This window comes from Cydia pomonella, chromosome 7, assembly GCF_033807575.1.
Source record: "Cydia pomonella isolate Wapato2018A chromosome 7, ilCydPomo1, whole genome shotgun sequence".
In the NCBI taxonomy this organism is placed as follows: domain Eukaryota; kingdom Metazoa; phylum Arthropoda; class Insecta; order Lepidoptera; family Tortricidae; genus Cydia; species Cydia pomonella.
This window is the reverse complement of record NC_084709.1, coordinates 2,111,025-2,128,560: the sequence shown is the minus strand read 5'-3', so window position 1 is coordinate 2,128,560 and position 17,536 is coordinate 2,111,025. Positions and strand designations below refer to the sequence as shown.

Genomic DNA, 17,536 nt, shown 5'->3' with positions numbered 1-17,536 from the left:
TATTCCGTGTTATTTCAGAACAGAATGTCATTTTAAAATGAGAGCTTCAATTTTATGGCGACGGCTTAGTTTGTTTGACTTAAAATTTCTACTTTTAGTCCTATATTTTATACTTGGAAACAAGTTCACTCGTAAGTACCACAATTACGTTCACTCACAATTTCTTTTATCCATTCGTACTAGTCTTTCTATTGAAAGATTGTTTTCTTTTGTGTAATAATTCTAATAATCTTAAAGTGCATTCAACACAATGCACGAAAACTGGCAAGCTAAGACAACCCTTTTTGTGTTTCCAAACTTTATTTATTTAATTTGTATCCAACTTCCAATGGGTATGTTGAGCCTTGAGCCATTCAAAAATAGCCATAACAGCCATTGAAAAATAAATTTAGAATTTATCACTTGAGAATACGGTATATAATTCAATGTGTTTTCTAATGGTTGCTATGTGTGATATGCAGTAGATAGGGTATAGAAAAGTTTGATTACGCACTTATGGGTTTTCTATGGCGAAAATTCTGGACGCTTTCCATGCGCGAAACTTTGTTAATTCCGTTCCTTACTGCCAGTCACGCGTACAAATTGCAGGATTCTGTTTAAATATAGATCTTGATAAATTGCTCGAGATTCGTGGTTATAAATATATTAGGGGGAGTTAGGGAAAAGGATACGGTAGGTTAAGATGCGTTTTTCGCAACTGCTAGACCTAATTGATGTCATTTGTTGTAATACTCGTAGAGATGTGTGTTTATTTACTTAAAGACAAAAGCTTGTAATTTTAATAACAAAATCTTTCGTAGTGAGACTCAGACATATTAAATTGGTACCAATATTAAATTAACCTCGCCCTGCCCAATGTGCTCAATTAAGAACATTCGATTCTTTACGGTTCCTGCCCATGCCCAGGAATTCCAAAAACGGAACAAAAGTGTCCTTAATTGAAAACATTGAGCACAAACCGAAAGATCTTAAAAAATGCTTGGGCAGGATGAGGTTAAAACGTGAGTTAGCCATTTTAACATATTTAATTAAAAAGCTTGTATCTTGTAAAACGTTTAATATTTATAATAATATATTTCATAAATATATAATGAAAATGATAGAGATCTCTGTAAGTGTTTCAAGTTACAAACTTTCGTGAAAGGGGCCTCAGATTGCTACAAATTAGGGCAATCGCATCAATATTGTATAAGTATAGGTGCTTCGATCTTTTAGTTCACATAGTACCCATATTTCTAGCTTTTGTTGCAATTTTTAAGGTGCGTTTTAGACGAGTCACGAAACTCGCGAAATCGATGAAGTTACTAGATAAAGGCCTTGATATTGCTAATTAAATTTTTGGCAACCGTATCATGTTCTAATAAAGCATTACGATATTTCAAAAACTACTGGCTTTACTGCGCCTTAACGGCTCGGTGTAGTTCGACCAACGAACCAATGGGTTTGAAAATCGGCTAGCTTACAAAATAAGGCACAACTGTTTTTATTTTATTTAGCCCGCCGAGAGTCCCACTGCTGGGAGAAGGCCTCTCCCCGTGATCTCCGCAGCTCCCGTTGTTCTGCTATTTCTGGCCAGTTACTGATGAAGGTGTCTAGGTCATCCCGCCATCTCCGTCTGGGCCTGCCAAGTCCGCGCTCAACTTGCGGCATCCACTTGGTGGCTATACTACCTATCCGGATGCATGCGGCAGACGTGACCCGCCCAGTCCCACTTCAGCCTGGCGGTCTTCGCCCCTACGTCAGCTGTGCGTGTTTTGGCGCAATGTAGTGTATCGGATGCGATCCGTCCTTGTGACACCTAGACTGCTGCTGTACAACGTAATACGAAATAATGCACAAAATTAATGTTCTGACATAGTGTCTGGAATGCATTATTACTATTATTAGTAATGTTTATTTGCTTATTACATATACAGTATCTAGACTAAACACTCCATTTTAGGTGATATTTTCCACTACCACTAATAATATACTAAGATGCCTTAAACATTAGAAAGTCCAAATTCTTTCCATCTCTTAACCTCGAGGGATCTTCCTGACCTAGTTTCCCCTATCTTTTAAGTGCATTTATCACAACAATAACGCCCACTCTAGTATTTGAGAAGGAAATAAACATGAGCGATCTGTTATTACACACCCACGATATGCTTAGGTGTCCTAAAATAATCTAGACACGTGAAATGAGCATTGAGTATTGAACTCTTAACAATATTTTGATGGTAACCACTGGGAAAAAAATCCCACCTTTTACCAGTGGTAACTACCGGGAAAAAAATCCCAGTTATCAACAAACCGAGTTGGTGGTGACTAGTCGGATTTTTTTCCCAGTAGTTACCAGTGGTAAAAGGGGGGATTTTTTTCCAGTAGTTATCACTGGTAACAACTTGGTGGAATAGCCCTCTCTTTCAGGCGCCAGTCCCACCAAGGGTGAGAAAGCGACAAGCTATCGACTATTTTCCCGCTCAAGAAACAAACAACAAAAGTTACATATTCTGTGTTGGTAAAAGAAATATATACGAGGGCGGTTTGAGAAGTCAGTGACTTTATGTAAAACAAATAATCGGACAGACAGACGGACATGACGAATCTATAAGGGTTCCGTTTTTTGCCATTTGGCTACGGAACCCTAAAAATCATTTTAACATATAAACTTTTTAATTACAATTCTGAACTCCTTGGTAGCTGGCAGTTTTATTTTATTTTTTAAAGGCGGGGCGGTAAAAAAGTTGTAGAGGCATATGTCAAATACGATCGGAAAATTGTTGGGAAATGGAGAAAAGCGAATTTCGTGTGTTAATTAAACATTACTTTTTTCGTGGAAAAAGTTTAATTTGGGCTAAATTTTAATATTATTCCACTCCTGTTCACGGATTAAAAATCATCGTGTATATCTTAAAAACACACACACACTATGGCTGCCATGCATTTCGCAACCCCGCTGTATCAGGGAGCCGGCCGCGGAACCGCCGAAACTTGACACCCTTCGGCCAAAACTCCTGGCTGGCTGTCGGTGCTGACGTCGCGTAGTACTGCATTAGTATTGGCGTCCCTTTTGATTTGGATTGACACATTTATTTATAAAGACTTTAGTTAGGTAGGTATCTTCTGTTTTCACGACTAACGTTAACAGACCATCCTGTCACAGCAGCACCCGTTGTGAGTCTTGTATTATGTATTACAGGCTCTTATTGACTTTCTACGAAACACTGGTGTTGTAAAAACGCGATTTCAATATATCTCTGTTTACGACATCAACATTGTTTCATTCCACCTCACTTTATGCGTGTCAGTACTTGATTATAAGCCATTTTATTTACAATATACATAATGGATATATACAGTTGTGTTACTATAACTAGCTTAAATCTCAAAAAAGGCCGTTGATGCATTGCACCAAGGATGCTGGCAGCATTTCCTCGTCGTATCGCATTGCTGATACGTTGTGCGCGATTTCTGCAAGAAACTTGTGAGGGCTGGGACCCCATGGACCTAGAGTTTGAAGTTACAAAGTGATACTCTCTACCGAGGCTCTTATATGTATATATTACGTAAAATTCGGCGCTTTCCGCCGCTTTTTCATTAGTCCGTTAGAGTAGATTTTCATGCGATTTTCACTTATCAATAGAGTAATTCTTGAGAAAGGTTTAAGTGTATAATTTGTTAATGTTTTGTGTAAATTGGTTGAACTACCCGTGTGAAGCTGGAGCGGGTCGCTAGTTTGAGATATATTACTAAATAATACAACATGTTCCTTTGCTCGTACAAAAACTACAGGCGCTTAAATCCGAGCACTTGGAACTCGAACGGACTATTTCCCTCGATGATCCTTTATCAAAATCCTTACACTTTCATTAAGGTAAAAAACTCGACACAAACATACCTACGGAACAGAGATATAGTTAAAGTCGTTCCTAAGACAAAAATGTTATTATACAGTAGAAGACAAATGAATACAATTTTATTCAATTGTCTTTGTATAAAAGCTTATTTGTAAAATAGGAATTATTGATAAAATGTACCTACTTATATATACCTAAGCATCTGTCATTGCCACACCCGACACGGGTACCATGTATTGAAACAATTCTTACTGGAAAACCAGAAGGCCTACAGCGAACCACGTTCGACGTGTTGCCTCCCTGTCACACTTACGTACGAATTCAAAAGTGCGACAGAGAGGCAACACGTCGAACGTGGTTCGCGGTATTCCTTCTGATATATGTACACTCAGCCGTAGAGAGTGGTGACTCCCCTCCCCCTGTATACTATTTGTTTAGGGAGGGTTACCTCTCTCTGCATCTGACTGTACATACATGTAAGCAATTATAAATAAATAAATAGCAAGCGCCTATATGTAAAAAAAATCGGCACAACTTTATGGACAAAAAAATAAGAGCCTCACCACTTTAAAACACTTTTCTTTTGTGTTATAGTTCAGTAGTATCAGTAGGTATAACCCTACTAATACTAGTGGTTCTGTAAGCAGTACACCTCGCGTTAATCTTAGAAAATGTAAACGTGAAAAATACTTAGTTCATTGAGTCATCACAAAGCCCATTATGCCGATTTTCGCATTTTGAAAAAATTCCAGAAACTGCATCGAAAAAAAATTATAAGTAATCATAGAATCTGCTCACAAAATTTCACGAGAAACGATTAAAAATGGCGACCTGTAGATGGAGACCTTCTCACAAAAAAATACTTCGTTAAGCCATACAGCGTATAATGGCACTTAAGTCTTTTATGCCAATTTTCCACCATTTTGAACATTTTCCAAAAAACGAAACAACAGAAAAATTCAATGTAGCTAATTGAACTTGCTTAGAATAAATTTAAAACTGGAAAAATTACTGTCTTGCGTGAGACTTGAACTCAAGGCTTCTGGATCGATACTCCAGCGCTCTGCCATCTGAGCCACCAAGACCTCATTCACAGGCAGCAAATTTTCCACCATATGGGTCTAGGGGACCCTAGCGACATCTACCGTAAGAACGTTACCGTAAGAGCGCTGGAGTATCGATCCAGACGCCGTAAGTTCAAGTCTGACCCAAGTCAGTTGTTTTTCTCACTTTTAAATTTATTCTAAGCTTAATAGCATCGTTCGCAGATGTTTATTTCTGCTTGTTAAAAATTAATTGAACCTGCTTACAAAATTTCACGAGATTCTGCTGAGAATTGCGACCTGTAGAGGACAACATCCGGACACGCTTAGCCAGTGTGGGATTTTATTATTATTTATAAATCTGGACCGACCAGTTTGGCCTAGTGGATAGTGACCCTGCCTACGAAGCCGATGGTTCCGGGTTCAAATCCTGGTAAGGGCATTTATTCGTGTGATAAGCATGGATTTTGTTCCTGAGTCATGGGTGTTTTCTATGTATTTAAGTATTTATAAATATTTATATATTATATATATCGTTGCCAGCACAAGCCTTATTGAGCTTACTGTGGGACTTAGTCAATTTGTGTAATAATGTTATATAATATTTATATATATAAAAAAAAAAAAAAAAACATATCTCAGAAAATAACAGAGATAGGAAGCTGTAACTTACAGAAAATAATAGTTTTCATGAGTGCTTTTAATATAAAAAAATACTGTAAGGATTTCGTGGATTTTTTTTTAATACTACGTCGGTGGCAAACAAGCATACGGCCCGCCTGATGGTAAGCAGTCTCCGTAGCCTATGTACGCCTGCAACTCAAGAGGAGTTACATGCGCGTTGCCGACCGTAACCCCGCCCCCCCCCCCCCTCGTTGAGCTCTGGCAACCTTACTCACCGACAGGAACACAACACTAAAAAGTGTCGTGGAAGGCGCTTTTCCATGAAAACACGGCTACGCTCTTTCCTACAAAACTTAGCACTTCATCTACCAGTTAAGCTTATTTGAAGATTGTTAAACTAAAACAATGACCTTAATCGTCAGATAAGTGGCTTTAGATCAAAGAATATCTATGATGTAGATGTAGTGTAGGGACGCCCAGCCGGAAACAGGCGGGCTGTCGATCGCGTGTCGCGTTCATTCAGCCCAATTCCCTGAAGTTGGAGCTGCAGGTTACTGTCCCGGCGGCATTCCCGTACTAATCTCCTCAAATCTTGTTGTTTTCCTGCAGAACAGAAGGACATTTTTAAGTTAAAACATCCACACGATCGAAGTGCCAAAAATATGTCATAAGTCCACGACCTTATGGCCCATAGGTATATTAGAGTACTGTATACATATTTTTGGCACTGTGTCCGTATCGATATTTTCAGACGTGGCACGTGACCGTACTGCTCGCTGCCTGAAAATGAAAGGTGTAGATATCTATACTATACACGTGTGATCCCTAATCAAAATTGGGTAGGATATATTATTAATTAATCTCGGGTTCAGCGGTTAGCTATTATAAACATAACATGTTTACATGTTTACCTGTAAACAACATTATAGGACAATATCTGGGAGACCGACATTTGATCGGAAAACATGTAAAAACTCAAAAATGCGCGTTTCTCCAGAAATAACACTTATAGCTAGATCGATTTTTCGCCTCCGGAAACCCCCATCACAGGTTATATGTATAAAAGTACTATCATTATGTGGTAAAATACAATTCATTTATTGCGCTATCGTACACAAACATGACAATTTATATTACATTAAAAATTTAACACTGCAGAACTACCTATTACAATTATTTAACATCACAAAGTTTATCATATCTTCCTCTCCTACGCCGCGCCGGCGGTCTACTAGATTCAATGAAATTGTAACCGTAAACGTAAAAAACTGAAAACTTTCAGTTGTCGGGCGTCAGACCGTCAACATCTCCAGCATCTCCTGAGGATGCCTCGTAGAGAGGCGAAACACGTGTCGAGTTTTGTACTTTTGGTGGTGGGTTGTTATATTTATAATAATAATAATAATAAAATGCTTTATTGCACACTACAAAAAAAAATGGTACAAAATATGTAAAGGTATAAATATGTAGGTAACAACAGGCGGACTTATCGCTAAACAGCGATCTCTTCCAGACAACCTTCAGATAGAGAAATGGCGAACATAATCAAGGTAACGGGTGGTGCAAAAATAAAATAAAATACATATACTACAAATATTTAATATATATAGGTATACTACATTTATTACTATATATAAACAATATATAAATAACAAATAAATATATAAATAAATGACAAAGGAAAAGCCATACAAATAACGAAGAATTTCAAAATAAACAACTACATTTATGAAAGAGACAAGTAATGTTCTTTTAATCGGTTTTTAGGGTTCCGTAGCCAAATGGCATAAAACGGAACCCTTATAGTTTCGCCATGTCCGTCTGTCTGTCTGTCTGTCTGTCTGTCTGTCTGTCCGAGGCTTTGCTCCGTGGTCGTTAGTGCTAGAAAGCTGAAATTTGGCATGGATATATAAATCAATAAAGCCGATAAAGTCGTACAATAAAATATAAAAATTTAATTTTTTTTAGGGTACCTCCCCTACACGTAAAGTGGGGGTGAATTTTTTTTTTTCGCTTTAACCCTAGAGTGTGGGGTATCGTTGGAAAGGTCTTTCAAAACTAATACGGGTTTTCAAGAAACATTTTTTGATAAAGTGAATATATTCGGAGATAATCGCTCCGAAAGAAAAAAAAAATGTGTCCCCCCCCTCTAACTTTTGAACCATAGGTCAAAAAAATATGAAAAAAATCGTGGAAGTAGAGCTTAAGAAAGACATTAAATGAAAACTATAGCGGACATGATCAGTTTAGCTGTTTTTGAGTTATCGCAAAAAGTTTTCCCTTCATAGTAAAAAGACTTACTTTAATTAGGTACTGATTATGAAAATTTGCCTATTTGTTTAACTCGGGTGAAAGGTACCATTTACTATACTTTAAGCTCCAGTTTAGCTTATTGTGACGGAAGAGTAACTACGGAACCCTACACTGAGCGTGGCCCGACATGCTCTTGGCCGGTTTTATTAAAAATAGAGAGCGATTTAGCACGTTTGATGTCAACGGGCAGAGCATTCCACAGCCGGACAGCGCGAAAACTGAAAGAGTTAATGTAAAATTTCGAAGAGGAAGGAGGGGGAACTAGTAACAGATTTTGAGAGCATCTGATAGAGGAAAGAAATTTAAACCGAGTTTTAAGATAACAAGGAGTATTGGGGTGAAACAGAGTGGCATACAGGAGGGAGAGAATATGTGCGTTGCGACGGAAACGAATAGGTAGCCACTTAAGCTTTGAACGAAAGCTTGAAATATGATCAAATTTGCGCAATCCAAAAATAAATCTAATGCAAACATTTTGAAGTCGATCGAGTTTGTTCAATTGCTCTTCAGTAAGGTCTAAATAGCAGATATCTGCATAATCTAAAATAGGCAGAAGGAGAGACTGAGCAAGCGCAATTTTAGTGGCGAGAGGCAAGAAGTTACGAAGGCGACGTAGGGAACCAACTGTAGCAAAGATCTTCCTGCTCACCTCGCTGATCTGCGGAGACCAAGAAAGAGTTCGATCTATTATCACGCCAAGATTTATTTGCGTATTTATTTTTGTGGTGGGAGGGTGGGAACATTAATTGCATGTAAAAATACGCAAGTAAGTATAACGGGTTAGCACTGATTGACTAACACGTTATTTTCTCCCGGATTAGCAAAGTAATATTTCTTGCTTTAATTAACATGGATTTCCGCAAAGTAACGCCTGATTCTATTAAGCATTGTATAGGTAAAAATCGGCCAAGAGCATGTCGGGCCACGCTCAGTGTAGGGTTCCGTAGTTACTCTTCCGTCACAATAAGCTAAACTGAAGCTTAAAGTATAGTAAATTGTTAACCAAGGGATGAAACGGTACCTACCGAGTTAAACAAATAGGCAAATTTTCATAATCAGTACCTAATTAAAGTAAGTCTTTTACTATGAAGGGAAAACTTTTTGCGATAACTCAAAAACAGCTAAACTGATCATGTCCGCTATAGTTTTCATTTAACGTCTTTCTTAAGCTCTACTTCCACGATTAATTTCATATTTTTTGGACCTATGGTTCAAAAGTTAGAGGGGGGAACACATTTTTTTCTTCTTTCGGAGCGATTATCTCCGTATATATTCACTTTATCAAAAAATGTTTGTTGATAACCCCTATTAGTTTTGAAAGACCTTTCCAACAATACCCCACACTCTAGGGTTGAAGCGAAAAAAAAATTTCACCCCCACTTTACGTGTAGGGGAGGTACCCTTAAAAAAAAAAAAAATTTTTAGATTTTATTGTACAACTTTGTCGGCTTTATTTATTTATATATCCATGCCAAATTTCAGCTTTCTAGCACTAACGACCAAGGAGCAAAGCCTCGGACAGACAGACAGACAGACGGACATGGCGAAACTATAAGGGTTCCTAGTTGACTACGGAACCCTAAAAAACTTAAGTAAGTCACCTGTTATATGTAGTTGTGACGTGTTCGAATAGACAATACATGTTTAAAAGACACACACAAACAAAACAAATGTCTATTCGAACACGTCACAACTACATACAACAGGTGACTTACTTAAGTTTTTTAGCTATAACCGTTTTTCGATCAGGTCACGTGTCCGTCTTAAGAATTTTCAATCTGACGAATCTGTCGGTCACGTGACCTGTCGCGAGTTTAAAAAAAAATCCCCATCACAAAAAGTGCATAGCGCCGCTAAAGAAGTTTTCACTTCAAAAACTTAAGCGACTCATATTACTTACACATAAATACTTAATACAACGCCCGTTTGTTGGTCACATTTTTCTGATACAACGCCAAAACATTGCATTGGACCTCCGAGATTCATTTCTGTAAAAATATCAAACCGACAACGTCAAATGCCCCTCATAGGTGCTGTAGGCACGCTCGACCCAATTCTTTCGGTTTATCCTATTACCGAAACCATGGTTACTGTTTATGGACACCCTACAGGGACATTGTTTTGGTGAGGGTTGTTGACGGAGGAAAATATGGGGGTTTTTAGGGTTCCGTAGCCAAATGGAAAAAAACGGAACCCTTATGGATTCGTCATGTCTGTCTGTCCGTCCGTCCGTATGTCACAGCCAGAAACTATAAGAACTATACGGTCGAAACTTGGTAAGTAGATGTATTCTGTGAAACGCATTAAGATTTTCACACAAACATAGAAAAAAAAACAATAAATTAAGGGGTTCCCCATACGTACAACTGAAACTCAAAATATATTTTTTTATCAAACCCGTACGCGTGGTAATAGATACTACCAAGATAGGTCTTTAAAAATGATATTGAGGTTTCTAATATTATTTTTTTCTAAATTGAATAGTTTGCGCCCGGGACACTTCCAAAGTGGTCAAATGTGTCCCCCCCCCCCCCCCCTGTAACTTCTAAAATAACAGAATGATAAAACTAAAAAAATATATGATGTACATTACCATGCAAACTTCCACCGAAAATTGGTTTGAACGAAATCTAGTAAGTAGGTAGTTTTTTTAATACATCATAAAATTAAAAAAAAAAATCAAACCCATACGTGTGAGGTATCTATGGATCGGTCTTCAAAAATGATATTGAGGTTTCTAATATCGTTTTTTTCTAAACTGAATAGTTTGCGCGAGAGACACTTCCAAAGTGGTAAAATGTGTGTCCCCCCTCCTGTAACTTCTAAAATAACAGAACGAAAAAACCAAAAAAAAAAAATGTTATACATTACCATGCAAACTTCCAGCGAAAATTGGTTTGAAAGAGATCTAGTAAGTAGTTTTTTTTTAATACGTCATTAATGGTACGGAACCCTTTATGGGCGAGTCCGACTCGCACTTGGCCGCTTTTTTTTAACTCACTGCAACTTTTTATAATTCAATTCTAATTCAAACACTATCACTGAAGTTAAGTACAATATCGTATATATTTTAAATAAATATGTAGCTCGAGTAATAACTATTAATATCCTTCAGTATCAGTATTGCGATACAACGAGGAAATGCCGCCAGCATCCTTGGTACAATGCCTCAAGGGCCTATTTTAGATATAAGCTAGTTATATTATATATATATATCTGTATATATCCATTATGTATTTTGTTATTGTCAATAAATTCTATTAATATATCCTTCGAAATAATAACTAATATTATTTTGAAGATTTTCAAGCCACCTTCAATATGCCTTCAATGACTTCAATCGACACAAAGATTGGTACAAAAATATGAATTTGTAATGCAGAAACTAAACGTTACTGGCAACTGACATTAGTAATAGTGACATTGACATTACTTTCACGTTTGTGAACAATTCAACCAATCACAGCGCTAAAGAAAGAGAAATGAATTCTTTAATATTCTTCTGATTGGTTAATAAAATGACAGACCAGGGGGCCTACTGCAAAAACCAAAATTCGCAAATTGCGGGGATCTTTCTCTTTTACTCTCACTAAGACGTAATTAGAGTGACAGAGAAAAATGCCCGTAATTAACGAATTTCGATTTTCCCGGTAGCCGCCCACGTCAAAGTAAACAAAACATACTGTGCTCGAGTATAATAGAAACCGCGAAGAAATTTTTGTTAAAATTATATTTAAATTTCGCATTTTCGTAGTTTTAGTGAGCGTGTGTGTTCCAATGTGCAGTTTATTATGTTAAGACGCCAAAATTATGACTATGAATATACACCCCTGCATTCTGGAAACGGGTAAGTCTTAGATAATAATATTGATAGCGATAATGTTTCAAACTTTTATCCCAAGCTATAGGTACCACTTTTAATGTGAAGAAATAAACATTGTTATCCCACTTACGACTCAGTAGACGAATGTTACAGCGAATGTATATCTAATTGAGCCGAAATACACTTTATCTCTATTTAAAGTAATTTTGGTGACAATACAATGATATTTTTATAGCGTTAAGTAGGCACCACGGGTGGCAAAAGAAACTTATATTGCATAAAATGCAAGTTCATTGAATGCTCATTCAGAAATAAATAACTAATGAATTACTATTTGGGGATAATCGTACACAGATTAACCTAGCCCCAAACTATGCAAAGCTTGGTACAGTCACGTCTGAAAATATCGACACGAGCGAAGTGCCAAAAATATGTATACACGACCTTATGTCCCATATATTAGGGTAGTGTATACATATTTTTGGCACTTTGTCCATATCAATATTTTCAGATGTGACAGTACTAGGCGACGATAAACATGTATACAGATAAATACATACTTATATACATATCAAACACCCATGACTCAGGAACAAATATCTGTGTTCATCACACAAATAAATGCACTTACCAGGATTCAAACTCGGGTACATCAGCTTCATAGGCCCACACACACACTACCTACTGCCGTCGATCAAACTTCTAATAACTGAAAGATATAGGCAGACTACAAGCAGTATTATTGCTAAATCTTCTTTCCATCCTGTTACCCCTGCTGGGGTATAGGGCTTGAACCATTTTCTTCCACTGACTCCGGTTCTGGGCAGCTTGGGTAACCTCCTCTCACCCCATCCCCAATACACCCAACTTATGCTCCATGGAACAGCGCCAAGTAAATTTAGGGCAACAATTTTTCCGTATTCCGGGTATCTTCCAGGCCAGGCCCAGTTTGGATAGGTGGGTGTCAGCCTTCCTGAGGATATGCCCAATCCAATGCCATCGCTAAATACTAATCTGTTAAAGACAGAATATGGGTAGCGGAAAGAAATTACATTTTTTTATTACAACATACTAGTTGTACTATTAACATACATATGTGTGCAATTAGTCACATCTACTTACACAGTTGGATGTTAACATCATAATCAACACGTAAATATTGTGTTTCTGATAAAGTAAGACTTACTCACACACTCTCAAACAGACTAGACAAACATTTTATAAATGGTCAAAACCCAAGTGTTTTGTGTGGTGCATTGATGTGCAGGTATCAGCTATAGCTGCCTGTGCATTCATATACAATGTATCTCTACCCTATGGACATAGATAAATAGGTCGATTAGGGTATTTCTAACCTATGTACAGTCAGCATCAATAGTAGCGGATGAAACAACGCGCCAAAAGTATCTGATATTCCGGATAACTTTTCCAAATATAGATAAACCTTTAAAATTTACATTAAAAAGTATATCTTTTACCGTCTTAATTTTTCTTCATATTGAACCACCACATTTTGTTAAGCTGTTTATTTATTTAATCGTATCACTTTTTTTTTTTTAAACAGAATACAGACAGCTATAGATGTAGATTTAGGGCAGTCAGGCACTTGATGCCCTCGTCGCTAAGGGTGATCAGGTCTTCAGGAGGTCCATCGGCTATGCTTAAGTGCGGCTTAAGCTGTTTCAGCAAGGTAGATACTTTTGAAACCTTGTTTGATCCGCTACTTTTGATGCTGACTGTACAGTCGCCATTCCAAACGACACAGTATTAACAGAAGATTCATGATTTACGATTGAATAGTTCAGAACAGCCTGTATGTAGATACAAGGTAATTAAAGAGTATGTCATGTCACTATTGGTGTCACATTAATCTTATCATCATTGTGAATGACTAATACAGTGTGCTCCTATTTGATGACTTTTTTTAATTAATTTGACTTAAAAAAAAAATGTTTATTTAATCAAATAATTTCCCATATTAGAATATTCCTGAGAAGGAACTCTACTCGGGATCTCAGTCAATGTCCAGAGAGTAATGATATATTGTATAATAATATATATATATATCCGCAGGACTCTCAGCTCTGGCTTGCCTTCAATGGCCGTCCAGAGAGGAGTCGTTAGAGCTAAAGCTCCAGGGGTGGAAGTGAAAACTTACGTAAGACGCGAGTTGGCACAGTGGCTGTTATCAGCCACTGGGTAGAAAGCGGCGTACACCTCTCGACGCCCCTGAGACGCTCACACCGGTGTTGCTCATGGTCGTCTTCATGACGGCATTTTCAGGGGTCCATCTAGTGGGCGGCGAGTCATCGCTTGCCTCGATAACTAGTGACCTCCCACTTGTCCTCCCAAACTTCAATCCATAGATCTTTATACTGTTTACTTTTACTACAATAGTCCCAATGCCTGCTGCGACCGGTTCATGGGTGTCTATTGTTGCGCCTGTGAACGGGTTCCAGCAGGCGTTCTACATGACATTAAAGCTCTCCAACCTCCGCTACATGTTGGATCTATATCCCCACGCAAGCCTATTAAAAGACCGGGATTTATCGGCCCGTGAAATCCAAGGAGGTACAAGAATAATCGCGTCATCTGGATTGAAAGTTGCACACCTTAGGCAACTAAAGTAAGGACGCTAAGCACTAATAATTTCGTATTTTGACCAACTGTTCTGAAAGAGGGCCTGCCGCAAAATCTCGAAAATCGAAATTTCGTTATAATTTTACCAGTGGCGGGGCAAGCCTAAAATTTTATGTGGGTAAGATAGATTTGGCGTCGCTCTCTGGTGGCGCAAGAAATTGGTAAACGATTTTTTTTATGTTATGTCCGAAATATACTTATTTGAGGCGCGAGGCCCCTCGGACCGCGAGGCCGTAGGCGGTAGCCCACGTCGCCCACGCCTAACGCCGCCTCTCTTTTTACGCAATTTTTATTTTCAGGCGGCCCAGGCGGGTCAATGTACGAATCTCCTCGTGCTTATCGTCCTTATTTTAATAGTACCAACCTACGCTTCTTACTTCTGATTCAGCAATAGGTACTTAGTAAAATAATAAAATGGTTACATATGTTTTTAACCAAAATACACTTAAACGTGGAACAAATTATTAAGTTGAAATTTAACTTTGAACTTGACCTGAGTGTTAATTGACTTTCATAAATGTCATTTTGGTAATCATAATCAACATGTCATTAATTTGTTTTGATGCGCTAATGGGTCCCTAAAGAATATATGTCATTAGTTCTTAATTACACACATTAATGACAGTATGCTCGTGTCCAATAGTTTTTGTTAAATTATACAACTTTAGTTTACCCTTGAGGTCTCCACACATCTATCTGTTATGCGCCATTATAAATATCGGAGCGGACAATGTGATTTGATTTGATTTATTTATTTCACAACATATGATTACAGTACAAATTAAATCAATATCAATTTATAAGAATCTATATTGTGATCGTCAGAAATAAACTTAAATAATAGCAAGATAATCCAAAAAAAATAATTTCATTAATAATATATATATGAAAATTTTCACCTGAAAAGGATCGTCAAATAACAGGTGCGCACAAATATCGGAACACGCCTTTATTGTCAAGGCGTTAGAGTGCGTGTTTAGATATTTTTGAGCTCCAGCGCTGGGCCATCGTGTAGAGGAGCCATAATCATCGCATGGCCATCTCACTGCTCCAGCGCTGGGCGATCGTGTAGAGGAGCCATAATCATCGCATGGCCATCTCGCTGCTCCAGCGCTGGGCGATCGTGTAGAGGAGCCATAATCATCGCATGGCCATCTCGCTGCTCCAGCGCTGGGCCATCGTGTAGAGGAGCCATAATCATCCATGGCCATATCGCTGCTCCAGCGCTGGGCGATCGTGTAGAGGAGCCATAATCATCGCATGGCCATCTCGCTGCTCCAGCGCTGGGCGATCGTGTAGAGGAGCCATAATCATCGCATGGCCATCTCGCTGCTCCAGCGCTGGGCCATCGTGTAGAGGAGCCATAATCATCGCATGGCCATCTCGCTGCTCCAGCGCTGGGCCATCGTGTAGAGGAGCCATAATCATCGCATGGCCATCTCGCTGCTCCAGCGCTGGGCCATCGTGTAGAGGAGCCATAATCATCGCATGGCCATCTCGCTGCTCCAGCGCTGGGCCATCGTGTAGAGGAGCCATAATCATCGCATGGCCATCTCGCTGCTCCAGCGCTGGGCGATCGTGTAGAGGAGCCATAATCATCGCATGGCCATCTCGCTGCTCCAACGCTGGGCCATCGTGTAGAGGAGCCATAATCATCGCATGGCCATCTCGCTGCTCCAGCGCTGGGCCATCGTGTAGAGGAGCCATAATCATCGCATGGCCATCTCGCTGCTCCAGCGCTGGGCCATCGTGTAGAGGAGCCATAATCATCGCATGGCCATCTCGCTGCTCCAGCGCTGGGCGATCGTGTAGAGGAGCCATAATCATCGCATGGCCATCTCGCTGCTCCAGCGCTGGGCGATCGTGTAGAGGAGCCATAATCATCGCATGGCCATCTCGCTGCTCCAGCGCTGGGCCATCGTGTAGATGAGTCATGACGAATATCATGCGCAGCGTTAGATTGTTGGCTCCATTTTTCCTTGTTGTCGCATGTCAGATGACCGGTCAACCTCCACTTTTATTAGTTAATACGTGTGACCGTGTAATAGTGTTGGTACCCATCTATAGTACATTTAACTCTTTTTATTCTCCGAATAAATAAAAAGTTCCAACTAAATAAAAACGCATTTAATCGATTTGCAAGACCGAAGTGATCGCTTAAGAGCTCCGTCAACAAAGTTTTGTATTGAGATCAAATTAAGGTCAATGCGGAGAAGATCGTCTAATAGGAAAGACGATCTACAAGCCATAGCACAAAGAGTGGTTATCTTCATACAAACGCACCGCGCGCGGCTTGTATGTGTGCGCCATAGTATCTTCCCCATATACTTCCCCACTCTTTGTACTATGTACAAGCTCTGTCGTCGCTAGGGTTTGCAATATCAGCCAATTTTTCGGATCCGGATATTTCGGATATTACTTATCATTTTACGGATCCGGATATCCGGATAATTCGGATAATACGGATCCGTATAAAAAAAGGTTACGTTCTATAAGGATTCGGACAAAATCATATGTAAATGGAGTTAAAGTTACATTTACTTCTTAAAGGACAAATTTGTCAAATATGTATTAATCTTTCATATACCGGTTTGAAAAAATCATATAAGGCATGTCACACTAGGCGGAGTCCTTGACTCCCACTTCAACTTTCATGACCATATGATATCATTGGCGCGTGACTGCTACAAAAGGTTAGGGTTTGTAATCAGGAATTCTAGGGATTTTCATGACCCAGGTACCATAAAGCTGTACCTGTACTGTGCCCTAGTGAGAAGGAAAGTCGAGTCCGCCTCCATTGTTTGGAACCCTTATGAGGCATCTTATGTCTTACTTCTGGAGAGAATGCAAAAAGTACTCTTACGGTTTCTCTATAAAATATAATATGGGTACTATCCGTTTTTATACCCAAATTATCCGGATAGAGATATCTGGATGTTTTGGGTATCCGGATATCCGGATTTCAAAACCCTAGTTGTCGCGTTTAGCTCTTGCGTAACTTGAGTTTGTACAAATACTCCAGTTACAGGAGGTTGGTAGAGCAGAAGAAGTGAAGCTTTTCCTTTCTGACTGTGTCTGAACAAGAGATATTATACGTATACATATACACATAGATACGAGAGTTGTTGTCTTAGGACGGTCTTCTCTGCAATAAATATTATATGCCGATCTTCCCCACCTTTATTTTATCTCTAATACCTTCGTTTAAGTGTGACTTTTATTTGAATTTTGTAGTTCTAAAACAAAATAGTTTT

The 17,536-nt window shown here is 38.8% G+C and overlaps 1 protein-coding gene across 1 annotated transcript in view; it reads left to right on the top strand.

Moving 5' to 3' along the window:
* Positions 1 to 11,482: 11,482 nt before the first annotated feature.
* Positions 11,483 to 17,536, top strand: part of LOC133519574 (vesicular glutamate transporter 1) — a 77,244-nt gene continuing 71,190 nt past the window's right edge. The window contains exon 1 of the mRNA XM_061853586.1: positions 11,483 to 11,666. Coding sequence (XP_061709570.1) covers positions 11,611 to 11,666 — 56 coding nt within the window. The 5' untranslated portion in view covers positions 11,483 to 11,610. The remainder of the gene's footprint in view (positions 11,667 to 17,536) is intronic.